This window comes from Penicillium paradoxum, assembly GCF_028828445.1.
Source record: "Penicillium paradoxum strain IBT 22861 chromosome Unknown utg000002l_segment0_segment0, whole genome shotgun sequence".
Classification (NCBI taxonomy): Eukaryota; Fungi; Ascomycota; class Eurotiomycetes; order Eurotiales; family Aspergillaceae; genus Penicillium; species Penicillium paradoxum.
This window is the reverse complement of record NW_026643180.1, coordinates 4597194-4618803: the sequence shown is the minus strand read 5'-3', so window position 1 is coordinate 4618803 and position 21610 is coordinate 4597194. Positions and strand designations below refer to the sequence as shown.

At 52.5% G+C, this 21610-nt stretch overlaps 7 protein-coding genes across 7 annotated transcripts; 2 read left to right on the top strand and 5 right to left on the bottom strand.

The window, feature by feature from the left end:
• Window positions 1-59: 59 nt before the first annotated feature.
• On the bottom strand, window positions 60-356 carry N7457_001637 (uncharacterized protein; the record flags this gene model as incomplete). The annotated part of the gene is made up of 2 exons (XM_057172683.1): window positions 60-244; window positions 290-356. The coding sequence occupies 2 exons, from the start codon at window positions 354-356 to the stop codon at window positions 60-62; spliced, it is 252 nt and encodes an 83-aa protein (XP_057036586.1).
• A 1174-nt stretch (window positions 357-1530) lies between these two features.
• On the bottom strand, window positions 1531-2901 carry N7457_001636 (uncharacterized protein; the record flags this gene model as incomplete). Its single annotated transcript, XM_057172682.1, has 1 exon — window positions 1531-2901. The coding sequence occupies one exon, from the start codon at window positions 2899-2901 to the stop codon at window positions 1531-1533; it is 1371 nt and encodes a 456-aa protein (XP_057036585.1).
• A 643-nt stretch (window positions 2902-3544) lies between these two features.
• Window positions 3545-4101, bottom strand: N7457_001635 (60S ribosomal protein eL30; the record flags this gene model as incomplete). Its single annotated transcript, XM_057172681.1, has 3 exons — window positions 3545-3640; window positions 3823-3977; window positions 4032-4101. The coding sequence occupies 3 exons, from the start codon at window positions 4099-4101 to the stop codon at window positions 3545-3547; spliced, it is 321 nt and encodes a 106-aa protein (XP_057036584.1).
• Window positions 4102-4416: 315 nt separating this feature from the next.
• Window positions 4417-5975, top strand: met2 (homoserine O-acetyltransferase; the record flags this gene model as incomplete). Its single annotated transcript, XM_057172680.1, has 2 exons — window positions 4417-4453; window positions 4513-5975. The coding sequence occupies 2 exons, from the start codon at window positions 4417-4419 to the stop codon at window positions 5973-5975; spliced, it is 1500 nt and encodes a 499-aa protein (XP_057036583.1).
• Window positions 5976-8873: 2898 nt separating this feature from the next.
• N7457_001633 (uncharacterized protein) lies at window positions 8874-10303 on the top strand (the record flags this gene model as incomplete). The annotated part of the gene is made up of 2 exons (XM_057172679.1): window positions 8874-9377; window positions 9431-10303. The coding sequence occupies 2 exons, from the start codon at window positions 8874-8876 to the stop codon at window positions 10301-10303; spliced, it is 1377 nt and encodes a 458-aa protein (XP_057036582.1).
• Window positions 10304-10875: 572 nt separating this feature from the next.
• N7457_001632 (beta-glucosidase) lies at window positions 10876-13535 on the bottom strand (the record flags this gene model as incomplete). The annotated part of the gene is made up of 3 exons (XM_057172678.1): window positions 10876-12721; window positions 12787-13393; window positions 13466-13535. The coding sequence occupies 3 exons, from the start codon at window positions 13533-13535 to the stop codon at window positions 10876-10878; spliced, it is 2523 nt and encodes an 840-aa protein (XP_057036581.1).
• Window positions 13536-14280: 745 nt separating this feature from the next.
• Window positions 14281-21408, bottom strand: N7457_001631 (putative THO complex component (Rlr1); the record flags this gene model as incomplete). The annotated part of the gene is made up of 2 exons (XM_057172677.1): window positions 14281-16489; window positions 16547-21408. 2 exons carry the CDS (start codon window positions 21406-21408, stop codon window positions 14281-14283), a joined length of 7071 nt encoding a protein of 2356 aa, XP_057036580.1.
• Between the last annotated feature and the right edge of the window lie 202 nt (window positions 21409-21610).

Genomic DNA, 21610 nt, shown 5'->3' with positions numbered 1-21610 from the left:
TCGAACCGACTGCATAGAATTGCCACTCATGCTGCCATGGCCCTATTAGAATTTGCGCATCACCCTGGGTTGCCCTTTCTGCGACGGTGCCGTTCTCCCACGGCGCCTGTGCGTGTCTCCCGATAACGAACTTGCCGCCTGGTGAGCTGATGTCGGCGATGAAGGCCACGGTGTTGTCCGGCGCGGAGATATTTCTGGACATATCCCTTGTCTCGCTCGAAATAGTACAGCCGTTCTGTTGGAGCTGTGCCGACTTAGTAATTGAAAGGATACGAACGAACCAACCTACTTGCCTGGGTTTTGCCGAGTTCGACAAGCTCATCGTCTGTCGCAAAATTTTTGATTTCGATCTCCATCGAGATATTCACCAGCTGTGTGGTCCACGGAGCTGGAGGTGTGGTGTAAAATGGATGTGAACGACCTCAAGGAGCAAGAGACAGTGACATGATTACTTGTGGAGGGAGTGTTCGCGAAGCTAAAAACATTTCGAAAGCGGGGCAACCATGTGTGACTAGTTAAGTGCTGACTAATAGTTAGTTAAATTTCTCTTGGTAGCCTGAGGCCGATAAGTAATGCAAACCTTGCAACCTACAAACTCTGCAAATCTTTCGGGACTAGGGTCGATATAGATATTACGAAGACTGTACTGCCGGAATTATCAGGCGGTGACCCAAAGGGCTAGCGAGCTGTGGAATCATCTTCCGGTAATCAAATAGTAAGAGTATGGTGGTATAGCTGATTTCGAAAACTACTGTATGTACATGTATCGTGTCCCACTTCTTGAAAACGAACTCAGAGCCTCGTTAAGGCCTATCGTGGCCTAGTTGCCGCTCCTGTTGTTAGGCTGCCCTCATGGCGCGCGACTTTGGAACCGTTGTGACGCCTCTGCGAAGTCTAGCACAACCGTGACCGTCCTAGCCCGAGAGACGGTGTCTGGCTTACCTCTCTCACATCATTTGAGCCTCCCGGCAGACTCGACACATTCTCTGGTAGAGGATCTGGCTGTCGTTTTTGGGTGTGAGTACAACTCTACTTAAAATTAATAAGTTATCGCCATTGATATGAATATAGTCGCACCATCGTGTACGACATCGAAAGCCGTCAATATATTGCCGTGGGAACATCAAATGACTTGTGGCGATACCTACAATACCTGTACCGCCGGGACAGGGATCCTTTGCAAGTAAACTGGGTCTAGGGGACATTTATTACTCCTTAACAATGGTCTTTTATGTATATACTCAAGCCACCAGTCTGAATTGGAGGGAATAGTCGGAGCTCTTGGCTCATCCAGGGACCATTTTAAGACCGTCACAATGAAAACACATTGTGCCACTAAGATTGTAGATTTAGCTCGCTAAATCTTCATTCTATAAAATTCCGAGGTGCAAGGGGCTTCGAGAGGTAGTGTATCAATCGTATGATTATTTCCAATAGATGATACAGCATCCCATCATGTGACTTGGGCTTACAATACGTGTCGAAATTTGGAAATTGCTTAAGCCGAACACAGACTAGCGTGTTTCATAATTAAGTTTGGGAAAGATTCAAAGAGAGTAAAATGGTGAAACTGATTTCGAGCGCGTCTGTATCACGCACATAGGACGGCTCATGGTCAACACGGAGGTCAGAGTCTAGAATCGTCTTCCAAAGGGGAGCAACATAGACCAAATGTGACTGTTGACCGAGGTACTCTTGCGTGACCTGTAACTCTATGGCCATGCTGGTATGGAACATATTTGCAAATAATGGCGATGGTGGCTCACGGACTTGGAAATCAATAGGCCCGAACTTGATTTGGATCACGACGTTTTCATCAAATTGACCATCAAGGTCCTTGAAGAAGTCGACAGCAGCTTTCGCGCGATCATCCGTCCAGACATCCTCGTCGAGTTGATTGTAGACAAAGGCGCGATACATAACAATGCCACCATGAGGTTTGACCTCTTTGGCAAAAAGATTCGCTGCATCTGCGAGGGTTCGATTGTATGTCTGAGGACCTGGCTGTCCTTCCGAATCAGCCTTCACAAGGAAGCCAGCCATGTCAGGGATTCGCTCATAGATCTGAGCTGTGATCATCGACCACCAGTCGATAACAGAAGCATCGAGAGGGTCGAAGGTGCCGAGTCCTCCATAGGTCTGAGGGGAAGCAAAATTGAGCGACAGGCCAACTTGTATACCGTACGGACGGAATATGTCTGCGATTCGAGCCACTCCGTTGAGATTTTCGGGGCTCAGAAGGGCAGGATTAGCATTGACATTGTTAATGACTATGCCATTGATTCTGATCGAAGCCAAGAGGCGGGCGTATTCAGTAACACGGGCGAGGTCCTCAACAATTTTGCCATTCTTGAAGAAGATAGACGGGCCACCATACCCGCGCTCAATGCTTCCATCCATATTATCCCATTGGTTCACCCAGCGAATAGGTGCAGAGGGATTGGATGCATAGGCGACCTTGGACAAATTGCCCTGTGCAAGCATCGACAAGTATTCGAAGGTGCCATACAGTGCACCCCTTTCATTCTGTCCAAAGATTTGGACGTTTTCTCCTTCTGTGTTGAGCCAGAATCCATCTTCCTCCAGTTCAGGAACGCCCTTGACGGCTCCACAGATCTCTCGATGCTGATCAATCGTACCAACAACAATCCCGGAGGATATCTTGCAGTTGGTATGTGTGACTTGCACACTTTTCCCATAAATGCCCTTGAGACCATTCTGCAACTCCGTCCCCGCGACATACACCGGGCTCATCTCTGTCTCATTGAGGGTGATAATCATCGAAGGGAGGGCGGAATGACATTGACCTGAGCAGGGGACTGATGCATACCGTAGCCAACCATGGAGTCCATTCTCAGCAGCTGCAAAGCTTATGAATGCAAGAGAGAGAAGTGCACGCATCTTAGCCAGAATGTCGGAAGATACATTTGCCTGATGCATTCGCTGGCGACCAGCTCCCCTCTTTTATACTCGTCTTCCCGTGGGATCATACTATCGGGAGACTCGCCGATAGCACATACATGGATGATCAATGTCATTGCCGGAAAAACTTCAGGCTAAATGGGTTATTTGTCCAAGCCGAGCAGTATTTACAGCCTATACCTACAGTGTTTCCCCGCAAACATTGCGGAGCCTTTGGTGTGTGGGGATTGACTGGGCACGGCCGACAGGATTGGCCTTCTTCACATCTAACGCGGAGACGGCCACCAAGAAAGTGTATCACTCGAGACTAACCACGAAACCCTATACTGGATCAGGCATAGAATGCATCTATACAGCTTGGGAACGGGCATAACGCCGGGAGACAGGTCCCATGGTAATGAGATGCATTTTGGGTATTACATTTTAGGCTGTTTCTTACGAGATGGCGGAGTCCGAAGACAAGCGCATTTTAACAAAGCGGCGAAGTATCTTAGCACACCTGTCTAGAATATGCCTAGTTTGAGAATTCCGTGATTCATCATTATTTGTGGAAGGGTTTTGTGTTCAAGAATGGTTCAAGATTCTATTTTTTTTTTCTCAGGCTCGCAACATTGCGATACGCTTAAGCCTCACGGCTCAGGATGTCGGAGTCACCGGCATCGAGGATGGCCATGGCGGAGCAGCGGAAGAGCTTACCGCAAGCGGTACCGAGCTCAATCTATAGGGCGAGTTAGTCCAATTCGCTCTCCGGGACGCCTTGCGGTGATCCCTTCGCAGAGCAACTTCACTCTCCGAAATGGTAGTTTTGACCACTTCTTCTCAGAGTAGTGGAGCTGGCTCCGAGGTGCGACAGCCAATATTTCAGGTTGCCGACCGCAAGGAAAGGGGTGTAAAACGTACGTTGTTGCCGTTGAAGTGGTGAACGGGGGTCTTGGCGAGCATGGCGTAGTACTCAAGCTCGGACTTGCGCAGAGGAGGGCAGTTGCCGGAGATGAGGACCAGCTTGGCCTTGCCGGAGCGGAGAGTCTTCATGGTGGACTTGGTACCCATGGTAACTGGAAAACTTGTTAGCGAATTGGCCATTTGTGCGATCGAGACGAGTAGCTTACCCTTGCCAGACTTCATCACAAGCGCCAGGCGCGAGGAGAGGGTATCACCGGACTTCTTAGTCTTGACCATTTTGAATGATTTGAGGGAGTTGGCTCGTAAGAAGGTTGTTGAGTGGATGGGCGACGGAAGAAGAAAATTCGCACGGATGGAAATGGTCAAGTGTGGAGCGAAGCCCTAAGGCACGTGATGTACACCACGTGATGTGGAATACGTGATCGACCCACCGCTCTATTTTCTGCCAGTGGGGCCGGGACCGGAGCTGGGTCATTGGCTGCGGGGGTTGACTCACCCCGATTTATAACTAAGTTACTGCCAGTTCTCATTCCCCCTTCTTGTTTTCTTTTCTTCGCATCTTGTTTCGTTATTTGCATCGTTGATTTCATCATGGTTGAGACTAGCAGTACTTCTACAGCGAAATTCCGTCAGTTTTCCCGCCTATCTCCCCACTTCTGTCTAATGAACCGCTACTAAATCCCGTAGAGAGAGTCGATTCGCAGCCTGAGAACCCTTACGCCCAGTTGATTGAGGAGCAATCCATTGCGATCATCCCTTCCTTCAAATTGGAATCCGGTGTCACTCTCTACAATGTGCCAGTCGCATATACCACGCGGGGAACTCTCGCTCCTAACGGTGACAATGTGCTGGTGATCTGTCACGCCCTTAGTGGAAGCGCCGATGTCGCTGACTGGTGGGGCCCTCTCCTCGGTGGTCCAGGCCAAGCATTTGACGTTTCCCGGTTCTTCGTGGTTTGCCTGAACAGTTTGGGCAGCCCGTACGGAAGTGCCAGCGCAGTTACTTACAAGGATGGCAAGCCTGAAAATGGCTACTACGGACCTGAGTTTCCCTTGACAACCGTTCGTGATGACGTCAATATCCACAAGTTGGTTCTGGATGACCTCGGTGTCAAGCAGATTGCCGCAGTGGTTGGAGGATCTATGGGTGGAATGCTTACTTTGGAATACGCATTCTTCGGCAAAGACTATGTGCGAGCGATCGTGCCCATTGCCACTTCAGCGCGTCATTCTGCGTGGTGCATCAGCTGGGGCGAGGCCCAGCGACAGAGCATTTACAGCGATCCGAAGTACGATGATGGCTACTATGCATTCGCAGATCCTCCGTCCACCGGTCTCGGTGCAGCTCGCATGTCCGCGCTTCTTACATACCGCAGCCGCAACTCATTCGAGTCCCGATTTGGTCGCAATGTACCAGACCCAACCAAGCCGCGGAACATCAATGGCACCGAGAAACTGCCCACTCCCCCGAACGAGCATTGGGCCATTCACAATGACGGACACCGTGGCGGAGTGTCTTCGCGCTCAGAGAGCAGACAAGGCTCCCCGGCTCCTGTGGCTGAGAGTGAAGTCCAATTCATGGACCCGCAGTTCTCTGGCACCAAGACCTTTGCGCCAGAAATCGACACAAAGCCCAAGCTGACTACATCGGGTCGTCCCCGCCCACCCACTTATTTTTCGGCACAATCGTACCTTCGTTACCAGGGTGACAAGTTTGTCAAGCGATTTGATGCAAACTGTTATATCGCCATGACTCGCAAGCTCGATACCCACGACGTTTCCCGCCGCCGCGCCAATCTTAGTACCGATGCTGAGGATACTGTCCTTCAAGCACTTGGTCGGGTGGAACAGCCAGCTCTTGTCCTCGGCATCGAGTCAGATGGTCTTTTCACTTTCGCGGAGCAGGAAGAGATTGCCGCTGGTATTCCCGATTCCCGCCTCAAGCGCATCGACAGCCCCGAGGGCCACGATGCATTCTTGCTTCAATTCGAGCAAGTCAACCGCCACATTGTCGAGTTTTTCCACGAAGTCTTGCCTGATATCATGGCTCAGTCCGGCGCCGACGGAGCTGCCGCCGTGGCCAGTGTCACAAAGCTGACCAAGAGCAGCACCTTTGGTGAAGCCGAGGTGGAGGACATCACCGCTTGGTAAAGCGTTGATCTCCAAACAATTGTTTGTCAGGCGCAGTACTTTTGTTTTGCTGCAGCCAATCCCATGCTCTAGCCTGGGCCCCAACCCCCTTTTGGGGATTCGCGACCGGGCAGATGTCATGGTGCATCCGGGGAAGTAAGTTGCTGTTCTTTTTTCCGTTTCGCCAGTCAGGGAGATGCGCAATCAACTGCCTCTCCCGTCTCTCACTTGGAATTATCCTTGTCCGAGAAGACTGTCAAAGAAGCATCCAACTGCTCTCCATCCGACCCGCCCTCTGGGTCACTCTTCGCTGGGAGAAAACTCCCTCGGCCGGGTGTGATGGGTCCGTTTTCGGCATCGATAGTCATTATCGTTGCGACACGTCGCGTCACACATTTAGAATAGTATAGAAATAAAATATGGGGACATACATGTCTACAATGTCTGCTGTTTGTAACTGATTAACTTGGAATGTATACATATGATCACATGCCCCGAGCAGCACCGCCATGGCAATGGCAATTGGTCTCTCTAAAACATATGCGTGGTTCCATTTGGAATCCTCCGCATGGGGCACGGAATCAGCCCTGATATGTCTCAGCCAGACAGGTCCGAGCTGAAGTCTTGCGGCACATGGCAGCCGTATTTGGCGAGCCAAGACTTGGTCCATGCGAGTGCTTCTGTGTAGGCACATATGCGAATCCGGTCTGGTTGGGAATTGTTTGTCGGTTTCCAAGGTGATGAGTATACTATCCCAGCGGAGGTGACCATACTCCTATGTAGCCTAAATACTTGTTGCAGCAGGTTGGCTGCGTGTATATATCGACCGTTGTTGTATCCTGTCTGTATATATAACTATAAGATATAAGACACCCCTAGTTTCGCAGTGTGCACAGATAATTCATTGAAACTTGGTTAATATACTGGAATATCGATCAGCTACATATCGGCATCACCATGGCGAAACCTTCCACTATTAGATCCACCTCTAAAACACCCATATACACAGCCTTACTCATAGCTTTGGAACTGGAAGACGACTGCAGTACGGTGGACAGTGTCGGTTTGTTCGAGGCGGAAATCTACATCTCCAGAATGTACGGAGAAGACGGTGGAAGCAAGCCATCTTCGTCCAAACGACGTTCATTCTCAAACAAACTGTCGGAGTACGGAGTACATACTGAGCATCGCTAATATTCTGGTTGCGGCCAGTGGATCACCCCCGACGCCACTCTCCTATCTCCATTTCTTGCAAGGTGGTGGGGGCGGTCCACGATGTGGCAGCCAATGCCACTGCTTTTGGCTATTGAGACTAGGACTTTGCCTATTGGGCCGCGCCTGAATCTTTCCAAAACGCAATGGGACGAAAGCCTATCGGACTTGTCACATCGGAGATATGTGCTGGTAAGGACTATTGCAGCATCTGCGGTTGCGTATCCACCTCATGCACTGCACATCACCTCATGGCGCGTGTAGCGAACGTTGACGATGTGACCAAGCGAGAATCCGCCGTGTCTGACTGTCGTCACGTACCCATCTCCCAGCAATCAGGTGGACTGTCGCTATTTCAAGGCCACTTTGCTGGAGACTGGGCTTCAGTCAATGTGATCGCGGGTCGACATAGCCTTTGGCGTGGATTCGCGAAGCTGGCAAACTCCCCCACCATCTCTGTGCCCAGATCTAGATGGCATATCTCGAAGCCCAGTCCTTTCCAGGATAATCGGATGCTGGTGGGACGGCATTCAATCCTGAGTGGCTCTTCCGTAGTAGACGACGTGCTTCACGTGGAATGCGCTTTAGAGATGGTGTCTGTACTGAGGATATCAGAATCACGGTGAGTATTTCCGGAATCAAAAGTACTGCTGAAAGTTAGTTATATCTCCCACATTTTGACTTATCTAGGGCGCTGATTTCTGCTCAGGGATGGAGGTCCATCTGTGACTCAGAGACGATCGCACGGTTAGCGTATTATAGAGCTAGCTCCGTCTTCCAGGTCTGATCAAGCTCTGAGTCAGTCTGAGCGGCTGAAATTTCCTCGGCGCTCATTCAAGTGAGATCTGGAATAGGACACCATATACTCCGTAGTTACCTAGGCATCCGCGCCTAGACATGTGATGTGCAGGAGATTTCTCAACTTCAATTGGGGACTCCGTAGTTGGGTCTCGTGCGTGTCATTGGGCGTGCAGTGGGGAATTCAGTCGTTGATCGCGGCAATCAATAAATCCACTCAAAAAGGGGGAGATGGCGTTGAGGCCGTCTTTGTTTGATGGGGGCCTTACTAGTTATCTCCGCTGTGCCTCGCCGGGCATAGCCGGTTTTAGTGGCTCTTAGGGCGTTCAGTAGTTCATGATCGTGATGATCCTATCTCGAATGAAGGTAGCGATTCGGCATTTTCCTGTTTATGGCGAGGCCATTCGGTCTGATCCCCGTAGATCGCTTATGCACGAGTACCCATTTCTCTCCCATAGCCGCCGACGCTTGACAGTTATTTTAAGTCCACGGTCTTTTTTGCTTCCTCTTTTATTCCTTTGTTCTCTGTACTCTAGACTCCGTACTCCGGATGTGATCCCGGCCTCTGGTTTCTGCTACATTCCCCCCGCATACCAGACAGTTGAGCCGACAACCGGTCCTGATTTTGGCTCATTGCGACTGACATCAACATATTTCGGCAAATTGCTTGAAACGCCTGGTTGCCCGAGAGCCAGTCGTTTGCCCGGCAGTGGATACTCTCTGCGTCTTCCAGAACCTGGAGCATGACCACCGGTGGCAGGCCATTCCAGTTATTTGCCTGCATATCCAGACTCGTCCCCAGTCAAACGGTCAATATCTCTGACAGCTTCCAACGGTTCATGACCCTCTGATTCACATCCACACCCTCTCGACCCTTCGGAGAATAAAAGACCAACCCTAAGCACTGACATGGAGCGCAAACTATCAAAGAAGGCGAAGATGCGCGAGCGTCTGGCGTTTAGTCGAAGCAATTCCGCTCGAGGCCGCCCACCAACTCTGGTCTCACTTATCCCCGCCAGTCCAACTGCTCGTCTCCGCTCAGCGTCGAATCCCGAGTCTCCAATCCACGATGCACCGACGTGGGACAGCAGCAACCCCAATTCCAGCCGGGGTTACATTTTCACCGATGAGCCAGGCTACTTCCGCCCTGCATCGCCGTTTATTGAACGCCAAGATATCGAAGAAGACCTCGAGGCTCACATCCAGCATGCATGCGCTCTGCTATCGCACAGCATTGATCGCGGCATCCCCGCCGGATTGTCCTATCAAAGTGCCATGCCAGACTGGAGACACGCGAAAAGGCCCGTTGACCGGCTCAGTGTCGAAGCGTCCCCCGGGGATCAGGATCTCCTGCTTGTCCCCGGAACCAAACTAAACCAGTCCGAGATAGAAACCAACAAACACGATTCAGGCGTAGCGATGAGCTTCAGCACCCCCAATCAACCGACCAGATCACACGACAACAGCCTCTCACGGACAAACACAAGATTCTACAACAAACCTCCAGCCTCACCACCGCAAAGCTCACCCCGAGGATCCCGCTCCTGCAGCCAAAGCCTCGCATCAACAATTCAAGAAGAAGACTCCTGGATCCGCTCCTACTCCCCCAGCCCAGTAATCCCCTTCCCTCACAGCCCCCCCAACCCCCAAACCGACCAGCCACCCAACCCCCCAAAGACCCAACCAGCCCTCTAAACTCACCTGATAAAAGGCTCGAATCCGTCCCCCAACCAAAACTCAAGCTCAGCAGCCCCACAAACCCAATCCCCACTTCAGAATCCTCAACATCCACCCCGATCTCCCCACCCAGTCTCGGCGAACCAGGCAGGACCTGGCTCCGTGCAAGCAAAGACATCCAACATCTCATCGACGACAAAAAAACCAAAAAACCCCCAAAACACCAAAAACACCAAAAACCAAAAATGGCTTCCGAAACTCCCCGCTTCTACAGGACCTGCAACAGGACCACCGGCGCCTTCGACTCGCGCGAATGGCTGGCGCGTAATGTCTGGGAAGATCGCCCCTCGAGCGCCTGCGACGAAGCCTCGCTGGGTTCGTCAGTTGCTGGTTCCAGGCCTGGAACTGCGACGCCTAGATTAGGCAGTGTGTCGACGAACGAGGAGGAGTTGCCGGGTGGATACCCGCAGCAGGCGTGGACGGGGAATGGACCGGGTCGGGGAATGTCTTACTCGAGTTCGTTTTTGGGAGATGATTTTAAGCATCAGGAGAATGTTTATTCGGTGGTTGTGCCCAGTGAGACCCCTCGGAGGAAGAAGGCAGCGCGGTTGTTTAGGAAGTTGACGGGGTTGGGGTTGAGGTTGAAGGAGAATATGAGGTAGGACGGGGTTTGGAGTTGGAATTACGGTGCATCTTTGGGATTGGAGCCATTCTTGTGTTTTCTTGAAAATGATCTTCATGCTGGGTCGGTGTTTTTGCTTTTTCTTTTTGTTATGAAAGTGCATGTTGGTCCGGTTTTATGTAAATGCCCTTTGTTTTGGCGCTTGTGTTCGATCATCTATCACATTCAGCAGTGCTTTTGTTGATAGAGTTCTTGATTTTGTTTCGCTTTTGAAGCTTGTGAATTAGAAATCTGTTTTGTCGTTGGAAGTCCTACAGTATAGCCTAATCGGGTACCTGGGAAGATAGGTGTCATAACTAGCAGTAGATGTCTGCGTACTTCGTACTCCATACTCCGTATATAGAAGAGCACTACGGAGTATTCCTACACATTCCACATATGAAACAATAAAATAAAAGCAATTTATTTGCCAAATACCTATACTCATTTCCAGGCCAAGTACGAAGTAATCTCGTCTAGACCCGTTGCCAAGCCCACATTCCAGATAAAAATAACATCACTCATGAGACATCCTATATATAAAGGACCAAAGACATCAAAATGCCACCAAACCTACAAACCAAGCCAGAAGCGAGTTTTGCCCACCTCAAACTCACCATGCAGCTCCTCAGCCCCAGTACCCGTAACAAGAACCTTGTAGACCCCCTTCTCGGAGATCCACTGCTCCCGCTCCTCATCCCACCAACTCGTCGCGAGCTTCTTCTCAACAACCAGCTGCACAGTCTGAGTCTCACCGGGCTGCAAGAAGACCTTCTGGAAAGCCTTGAGCTCGCGCACGGGTCGACCGACATCGGTCTTCGGCGGCAGGACCCAGAGCTGCACGATCTCCGCACCGGCCACAGAGCCGGTGTTGGAGACAGTCACGGACGCAGTGATTGGTTCACCGGACTCGGCGTATTTGGCTTGTTCGGGGACGGTCTCGATGCTCAGATCGGCGCGCGAGAAGCTCGTGTATGACAATCCATGGCCGAAGGCGAAGGCTGGCGCGACGTCGCTCTTCTCGAAGTAGCGGTAGCCGACGTAGATGTCTTCGCCGTAGAGGACACGGCCACGCTCGGAGCGGAAGTTCAGGTAGGAGGGGTTATCTTGGAGACGACGGGGGAAGGTGAGGGGAAGCTTGCCGGAGGGGTTGACGTCGCCGTAGAGGACGTCTGCGATGCCGTTGCCGAGCTCGTTGCCGCCGAACCAGGCTTGCACGAGGGCTTTGGCGTTGTCAGCCCACGGCATTGTGACTGGTGTGCCGGACTGAATGACGACTACTGCGTTGGGGTTTGCTTCTAGCACTCGGCTGATCAGCTCGTCGCTACCGGGGGGTAGGTCCATGGTGTCGCGGTCGTGGCCTTCGGTCTCCCATTCAAGGGTAAGGCCGGCGAAAATGACGACTTGGTCGGCGGTTTTGGCTTGCTCGACTGCGTTGGCGATAAGCTCTTCTTGGCTTACTTGGCGGCTGGCGCCGAAGCGGAATCCGCCTGGGCCGAAGGCGACAATGCCGCGGGTGTCTAGGTCGGAGGTTGGGGCGCTGCCGAATTGGAAGAGAACCTGATAGGTTTGGCCGGCCGTGAGCTCTTTGGTGCCGAGTTCTTCGATGGTGGCGTTGCCGAAGAAGGAGGAGCCTTGCTTTTGGTTCTTGGTGTTGTCGACGACCACCTCGCCGTCGATGAGGAGTCGGCCTGTGCCGACAACTGTCACGCCGAAGTCGTAGACTCCGCTTTCCTCGGGGGTGAACGAACCTTCCATATCGACATAGTAGGTGTTGGTTTTGATCTTGGGGTTGACGTAGTCCATCAAGAAGCCCAAGGAGTCAACGAGATGCAACTCGTCTATGACTTCTCGCTCCTCTCCGGACTCAGGGTGTTCATTGTAGACCTTGAATGTGAAGCCAGGCTTGCCGTCTGCAGTCTTCATCAGCGGGCCAAGGAGCGGAAGTTCCTTGTGCGAATAGGCACCCTGACTGAACTTGACCTCCCCTTCGCTCTTAGCAGAGACGCCATCAAATGGAGTGACAGTGTAGTACGGAGCCAATGATGCCGAGCCACCACCGCTGTACGCGGCAATCTTAGCGTTGGGGCCAATGACCAGGAGAGACCCATCCTTCTTGAAGGGCAGGATGCCATCCTCATTCTTCATAAGCACGATGGATTCGGCAGCAGCGCGACGCATCAAAGCCTGATCTTCTGGCCGATTGAGAGATATCTCAGATGCTCCCTCGGGAATACCCAGAGGCTCTACCCAGTTGACTAGGTTGAGGATATTGCGCACTCGCTCATCAAGCACGTATTGGGCCACCTTGTTTGAATTGACGGCGTGTGCAAGAGCCTCGCCACGCCAGCGGGTCTTACCAGGCATCTCGATATCAAGACCAGCAATGACGGCATCGGAGACACTGTAAGTACCAAACCTATAAGGAATCAAAAGTCAGCCTTCGAACAAAAAAATGGTTAGTAGGAGATCATTGCCACTCACCAGTCACTCATAACAACACCTTCCCAACCCCATTCCTTGCGCAGGATATCATCAATAATAGCCTTATTCTCACTAACATGAGTACCATTGATCTTATTATAAGCCGTCATAACACACTGCGTCCGACAAATGCGCATAGCCAAGTGGAACGGCATCAAGTAGATCTCACGCAGTGCCCGGTTTGTGAGGATACTGTTGACAGCCAGACGCTCATGTTCCTGGTCATTGCAGACAAAGTGCTTGAGCGTAGCGGCAACGCCCTTCTCCTGCATTGCCTTGGAGAGGTAGCCAGCCAGCGTACCAGAGAGAACGCCATCCTCAGAGAAGGATTCGAAGCCGCGCCCGCCTAATGGCGACCGCTGAGTGTTGATCGTCGGTCCTAGCACGACGTGCGTGCCTTTTGCAATCGCTTCATCGCCCATCAGCGAGCCAACCTGGGATAGAAGCTCAGTGTCCCAGGTTGCGCCGAGCGCGGTTGCGCAGGGGAAGCATGCTGCTGGGATGCCATTGAAGAAGCGTGTTCCGCGGATGCCATTGGGGCCATCGGACATACGGAGAGCGGGAATGTTGAGGCGTGGGATTGAGACCGTGTGCCAGAAGTCTTGGCCTGAGCATGGGGGTTAGTTTTCATATTAATCAATGGCTTTGGGATTGCCTCTTTGGTATTGGAAGTATTTACCTGCTGTGAGGGCCACCTTCTCGCCGAGGGTGAGCTCCTCAATGGCTTTTTCGACGTCGATTCGAGCCATGATGTAGTTTCTGGACTGTTTATCTGTTTTGGCTGGGTCTCTTGTACTCAATGGGGTTTGCACAAGACAAGAATTGCAGGAAACTGTTGATGTTGATACCAGAATCGAAACAGCGGTATGAAGAGCTGCCTCTACCTCACGGGTGGCTAGAAGCAATTCGAGACAACGACCTGGAAGCACTCTTATACCCTTGCATTACCAAGATCGGAGCGTCAGGTGAATTGATTGAACCACTTTCCGCGTCAGCTCGCGAAAGCAACCCGTGCAGGCGGGGAAGCTGTGGAGCGCTGTATGTCCAATGACGATTGCGATGTGAGATGAGACGGCGGATAGACAAATGATCAGCAAATGATTCTCCACAGATCTCTCAAAGAGCCACGGAGGTACCTGCGAGACCGAAGTTTAGCCGCCAGGGTCTACGGGGGCGGGGGCACTTCAGCCGGATGTCGGACCGTCGGGCCTGCGATTGCCCAGAACAGATACATAGATCACATATTAAAATAGACATGGAGAAGAGGACAACTATCATCATCGAATATTGCATTCCTGTTACGTTCATTCAGAAAAAAAAAAGTACATGTGAAGAAGTGAAATGGTTGGTCCCCAAACACCAGGCAGAATGCTAGAACAAGATAGGAGAAAGTAGAGAACCAGTGTAGTGAGAGCTCAGGGCAAAAAAAAAAAAGCAGAATAAAAACAAAAGCAAGATTCCATCATTCCTCTCAGGGTATCATGGCGAAACAGATTAAGCTCCTCGACGAGGACGCTTGTTATCATTTCCCATCCTCATGCCACGTCCACCATCACCACCAGTGTTGTCATCAGGACCCTGTCGGCCGCGCTTACGGTGACCGGAGCCTCCAGAACTGCTACCACCTTCGCGATGGTGATCACGATCGCGTCGATCACCACGGCGCTCGCGTTCGCGATCCCGGTTGTCAGATCGATTGCCGCGGTCGGCACCAGAGTGGAAACGGCGCTCATTTCCTTCCGGCATAGGGGGAGGTGGAGGAGGCGGTGGGGGCGGTGGCGCTCCCATGGAGGATGGGGGTCGCAGACGACCTTCAGCTTCATGGGCGTCATTGTTGCCGGGTGTTGGTCCAGTCATCTCCGGAGGTCCCTCAGGACGGTCACGTCGGTCGCGACGTCGCATCTCTTCGCGCGAGCTTTGCACCCGACGCAGAGTTTCACGGGGCTCGCCAGTGGCCTTCTCATCACGGGTTGCAGTTCCTACATCACTTCGACGGCTACGCTCGCGGTCATTGCGGCGGCCATCGCGTCGGTTGCGACCACTGCTGCTACCCTCGCGGCGCTCGGGCTCTTTCTCACGAGTAGGGTCCATTTCACGGGCACGATCACCAGAGCGCCCAGAGCGACCGGCGTCGGGAACGAGATCATCAATTAAGTCACCACCTCGGCCCCCGTTTGGTCGGTTGCGAGATTGGTCTTCTTGCGGTCCCGCAGGACCCATGGGTGGGCGGTTGGGAGGCTGAGGCGATGGTGCTTCCATAGCATTAGACTGACGATTGGCACCTCTTCCACGAACAGGTGGAGGGTTTCCACCCCGTTCACCACCTCCTCCGCCAGATTGCTGGAGCATGTTATTAAGGCCGGCGAAACGTTTATCGCCGCGGCCACGCTCCCCACCAAAACCTTGTCCAGGGGGTCCAGATTGCCCAGACTGACCGGACTGGCCAGAAGGTCCTCGGGGTGGTTGTTGCGGGCCTGACGCGCGAGGGCCGGAGGGAGCAGCAGCGGGGGCCGCAGGCTCATTGACAAGATTTCTGAGACGGTCTGGGTGAATTCCCGGAGTAGGAGTCGAGCCCGAAGGCTGTGTAGGAGGAGCAGGTTGTTCGGATGGAACCCGCCCACCCTGTCGGCCAGGGCCAGTAGGCGCCAGACGGTCCGGAACGGGCATTGTAGCATTGCTTGAGCTAAGCATTGGGGGTGCCTGTCCAGGGGCATTGCGTCCACCGCGTCTTCCTCGAGGACCAGCAGGGATGTCAGATGGCGGTTCCGGTTGTCGGAGACGACCATGAGTCATATCAGGACCTTGGACATTGTCTCTCGGATCGCCTTGTCGATCAACGCGAGGGCCTCGGGGAAGATCATCAATGCGTGAAGACTGAGGGAATCCGGCAGGCCGGCGATCATCGGGGGGAGGGAATCGTTCAGGGCGGTTTGGCAAGTCAGCAGGCCTGGGTGGTGATAGAGGGCGCGACGGGTAAGGTCTTCTATCCTCTTTATCTGGCCTGGATGGATCTCCACGCCGAGGAATATCGAGAGGCCGGTCCATGTGGTCAGGCATCAATTCTCCTCGTATAGGGGCATCACGTCCATGGAATGAATCATTGGGTCCAGGTCCACGCATGCGACTGGGCCGATCCATAGGCCAACCGTTTTCGCGATTAGCACGGGCATCGCGAGGTGGTCCACGCATGAGATCATCGGGCGGAGGTCGCAGGGGGAACTCGCGTTCGCGTTCACGTTCGTTAAGATGTTCATTGAGACGTCCCCGAACATCCCCGAGAGAACCATCAAACGAGCGGTTATGATCAGGGCCACCATGACGACCACGGGGGCCGAAATCGGGATGTCTATCTCGGCGATCATCTAATCCCTCGGGGCGCGGAGGGAGTCTTCCATCGCTGTGTCGCGGCGGGGGGCGAACAGGAGGATGAATTTGTTGACGAATATCGGGCCGCTTGGGAATATCAGGCTGACGAGACGAACCGGGGGCACGGGAATGTGGCCGAGATCGTACAGGAGGCTGTTCACCGAATGCAGCGTCTTGACCGATGTCTCCAGTAACCACGGAAGGTGTCGTAGATCCAGCCTGAGAAGGCGTGCTAGTTGGCTTACCCTCGCCTCTATCAGTCATCTTCGCATCCTCGATCTCACCATCCTCAACTTCAGTCTTGCCGAACTGGTCTTGCTTGGCAGTGCCCTCGGGCCTGATGATTGGTTCCATTGTTAGTGATCATTTTGAGATGTGCTAGGCGGTCACTTACTTTGCGGGGTTGAACTCGGCGGCCGAGGCGTTCAAGGGCGTCGAGCCAGACTGCGGAGTTCCGGGCTTTCCAGTTGCGTCGGCAGGTGGTTGAGATCCAGGCTGAGCTGCGACGAAATAGAAAGCCTGTGGCAACATCCATTTCTTCTCTCGTCGGTTCAGATCACCAATCAAGGAAGCGGCAGGGATCTTCACATCATCTCGCTCATCATTCTTGCTTAGGGAGTCAACACAGTGCAGGATGTCGCGGCCAATCCAGTTCACAGCAGGGAAGTGCTGCACAACAGCCTTAAGAACACTGATTGCATTCCGAATATGCATGTATTCACCGCTATTGAGGCAGCTCTTGAGTGCATTGGAGAACAGGCGGTGCCATTTGTACAACAGGCGGCGGAAATCTTCGAACTCCAAGAACATCACTGGCACTCCCTCGGGGTCAACATTCTTCGCGAATCCAGGAAGGTCTCTCTTGGCGCCGAATGCTTCTTTCTCATAGACAGCCTTGTCGGCATGCCATCTGGTAAGATCGCGTAAGAGCTCATTCAAGAAACGACCAAGATTATCTGCTTCTTTGGACGTGCACAGGAAGATGAGAGCGGTAAGTCTCTGCTCCCGGAACAGCTGGTCGAGCAGACCGACGGTCCGGAAGTTGGGGGTTCCAGAGCTGTGTAGGAACTTCAGCATTTTGAAGGAGAAGAATGCATCAAGAGGGGACAAAAGGAGTCGGGGGATGAAGCATTGCTCCAACAAGGCGATGTTGAGAGAGTCGTGCTTAAGACGCATGCCAGCGAACCACTTGTCTTTCTCCTTCTGCAATCGAGAGCGTGTCTGTCCATACGCCTTGAGGTGATTCTTGTTCTCATCTAGGATGCGCTCCTGTAGTTGAGTAACTTGCCTCTTCATGTGCTCTTTTCGCGTCGTGCCCGCCATGCTCATATCAGATCGATCGCTGTTGATAGAGACGACTCGTCGTTTGAGTCGGTCGATCTCATCCTCGTAAGACTTTTGAGGGATATGGACATCATAGAGGGAAAGCTGCCAAAATGTGGCATAGAAGTGTGCACCAATGGTATCCCATGTCTCGGCAGGGAGAGCGGATTTGACATCGTCAATCAGTTCTTGCATAACGGGATTTGATGCCAATGGCTCGGCATTGACCACAGGAACGTGGACACCGTCGGCCCCGTCGTTCGCAACTGTAACTCCTGACTCGTCTTTATCGATATCCATAGCATTGCCTGCCAAGATTTCTTCGCTCTTCGCAGGCGGTTCTCCATCCTCCGCAGTATCCATCTTGTTATCGCCATCTGACTTGGATGAAAAGTCCGTGCCAACAGCTGTGGAACCTTCCTTCTCCTGCTTTGATTCTTCAATATCGAGTATTTTCCGAGCGATGCTGGGCCGCCGAATCCAGAAAGCGATTTCAGGCTGAATCCCAAACTCAGCGACAAGAGATGAAAAGGCCGGAACAAAAGAATCAAATTCATCCACTGACAAATTGCTACGAAGCAAATCGAGATACTGTGTGAGGATTCGGTGGATCTCGTCAAAGATGTTGCCGAGCAATTTGAGCTCCGAGGAAGTTTCTTTGTAAACACAAGTCAATCGTTCCTGAGCAATGGCAACCAACAGCTGACCAGCGAGTCTGGTGTGTGTCAATGACTTAAGCAACCGTTTGGATGTGACTTTGGACTCATGACGTTTATCCAGAAGTTGCAGGATTGTCTGTGATTGCAGGACATCACCACCTGCCATGGCCTGGATTTGTGCGTCATTGAAGTCGTTGTCCGAAATGATACCAGCCATTGAGCTGATCAATTGCTCTAGTACAATGAGATCGGTTGAGTTATTGCGTCGCAATTGCTCCACAACATATTGGAGAACTGGAGTCGGATCCATAACCGAGTATCGCTTATAGGTTCGACCTGCGAATGTAGACAGGGCGTTCAACCACCGACTAGTCAAAAGACCACCTTCTTGGACACGACTGCGTCCTTTCTGACCAAGCGAATTGATGAGAGCCCAAGAGAGAATGTCGTAGCCAAGGTAAGTGAAATAGCGTGCGCATTCAACCACAACTTCAATGAGATTCTCGTACGACTCAATCTGGCTGATGGCGACATTGATGACGATCCCGGGATTGGCATAGGCAATCTTAGCCAATGCGCGCGCCATAGGTCGGATGTTGGTCTTGCTAAGTCGCTTGAGGGTGTCTTTGGTCTCCGCTCTCGCCTGGTCGAAGGCCTCCTTGATGTCTGGCAGCCGGGATGTCTGTCCCGAGTACCACTCTGCGTACATGTTGTACCGCACATCTCGAGGGAAGAAACTGATCAAATCGAACACTTCATTGACAACTCCAGGATTTGCCTTTGTGAGACTAACAGCAGGCAAAAGGAGCCGCTTGCAAAGGTCGCGCCAACGTGTTCGGTTCTCTTCAGATTTGTCCTGGATCAAACTTCCCTTGCCAATGCGCGCAAGCTTCGCCAAGAGGCTGGCGTCTTGTCCAATCTTGTGACCAGAGAGGTTAAGGAAGGACGAGCAAAGTGCAAATACATCGTCGACAGACTGGCAGATGGGGATATTATCGGCCCAGTCATCCCAGTAGAATCGATAATCAGTACCATCGTTAGTATCTTCTTTATCCAGCTGAGCCCAACGTAGAACTCGTCTCGCAGGACGGGGCGTGAGTCCAATCCGGCCCTTGGGTTGGCCATTTTGTTCGGAAGTCACCAGAGGCTGAGACCCGGGGAAGTCACCGGCACAGAATACTGGCCGGAACTGAACGTAAACCTTGTTCAATGAGTGATGAAGGATGCGATGAATGAATTCAGGTAGCTCAGGATAGGCTTCCATCAGCCAAGGGAACTTGCTAATGACAAAAAGAGATTCGGGAATAGCGCCAATGGAGAGAAGACTCTTGAGAAGCAGGACTTTTTGGTCGGATGGATCTGGCAATTCATCTTCCGAGTTGGATGTGTCCTTCTCGGGTTCTTGATCTTTGGCTGGGGTAGCGACTCGCGGTTCGTCGCGCAAGCGTGGTGGGGGAACCGTGTCGTCCGATAAAGCGCCTGCCATCATCAAAGCGTTAATTCCGCCACCAGGCCGACCAGCCTTGATTCTTTCGGCCTTCTCTGCCATCTTTTCGCCCTTCAAAGTCTCCATGTCGTCGTCTGATCGCCAAAGGTGAGCATAGAGGTCACGTAGGGATATGAACCCAACTTTGATGAGCAGGGCGGCAAGATAAATGAGATTATCAGGGAGAACATCGGCCTTGTTTCGAGCCGAGGAAGAGTAGAATCTTAACTTGAAACCAAGGAGCTGTGCTGCAACCCGGTTGCCTTTCGGAGGAAGGGTACCTGTCTCTTCGAGCCATGCGCGTGTGGCATCTTCCTCAAAGGACGACCCATTATTCTCTGAAAGGCTCCGTTGCTTCTCCTCATCTGTAATGGGTTTGCGACCAATCTCGAAAAAGGCGCGAAGTCCGATCTCCCTCACTCGGTCCCAGAACTCGCTATCGCGCTCTTCATTGGCATGCATGATAGCCAAACGATCCTCCTCGGATGTGGACCAACCACTTGACCCAGGAAGTGCCCAATTCGGAATACCGGAGTGACGGCGGCTTTTTTCTAGGTTGTGGTGGGTTTCTTCTTTCGGCCACCAGGAGCTGGCTCGCAGGAGCTTCACGAAAAAGCGGTATTGCTTGACAAGCACAGCAGCAAACACATCCAGCGTAACGTCTAGTACACGTCCAACATCCATATCAAATGCGCCGATCATGGCCTTGACTCTTTCGAAGGTATCTTGTACCACTTCACTAGAGGGTGGCTCGTTGTTGCTTGTGGTGAATAGCTCGGTGAGAAGCTTGGAATATCCCTCGGATTCTTCCCGGAGAAGATTGTAGTTGGATTGTCGGTAAAGCAAATTGGTCTGCTTGCGAATCCCCATGCGCGCAAAGGTTTCTCGGACCAATCCTAGAGCCTGCAGCAACGGAGTGTCAAGCTGCAGGCGCATCAAAGAGGCATCGATGCCTGTCGCAAACACGAGGGGTTTGAGAGCCACGTTTGAGGTATCGGCATCAGTCATAATGGAAAGGGTATCAAGGAACAGGGAGCGCGGGTCGAGTCCTTGGGTTGGAGGGTTCCCACTGTCGGCATCTGTGTTCATATTCTGGGATGCAGAGTCTTCGCCAATGATCTCCCTCACAGCATTACCTGCATCAGACGGCGACAATCGGCCGTGAATTGCGGATCGAATAAGCTCCTGGTATACAGATGCTAGATGGGCCAGATCCTGTTGCAGGCGAGCCGCAGTTCCTTCCTCCACTACCATTTGTTTGCCGGTCGAAGTCCATTCCTCAACAGCATTATCAGTCACGAATTCGTAGTCATAAGGAGATGGGAGGGAGGCGGATTGGGCGATAGTCTCCGAGCCAGCTCGAGACGGCGGGTTAACGGGCGGTTGTGAAGCAGGAGTATTCGACGCGGGAGAAAGGGTAGGTCGCGATGCGGCCGAGTCACCATTGTATGGAATTGGGTCGGCAGCTTCCCTAGGCTGGGTTATCGGTGGTGGAGACATAGCATTCGGTTCTCGGGATTGCGAACTCGAAAAATTCTGACCATCATAGGATCCGCGTCGGGAGCCAGCCCGGTTGCGATGCGATTGTCGGCGAGATCTGTCACGCGTGTCGTTTTGCTCTCTGGGAGGGGAGGATTGCTGTCCGGGGTGGGTTGGGTGATGTGCCATGTTGAGGGTCCCAGGGCGATGGGGTGAGGGTCGCAGGCTGTCATTGTTACCTGAATCGCCGGGCAGGGACGTGCGCTCAGGGCGCTTTCGCTTGCCACCGTGCCCGAACCCAGGCGCCATGGTTGGTAGCCGAACTAGACGCGAGGGATTAGGAAAGTGGAACGGGACGCTGAAGGTTGCAATTCATGCAGTCGTGTCTGTAGGAAGTCGAAGCAGTAGATGTTAGCATTTTTGCAGGAAACGAGAGATATTAAGAAAACATCGAAAATAATGCACACATCAAACATACCAGCGAGGAAAGTTCGTTGGAAATAAGGTGGTG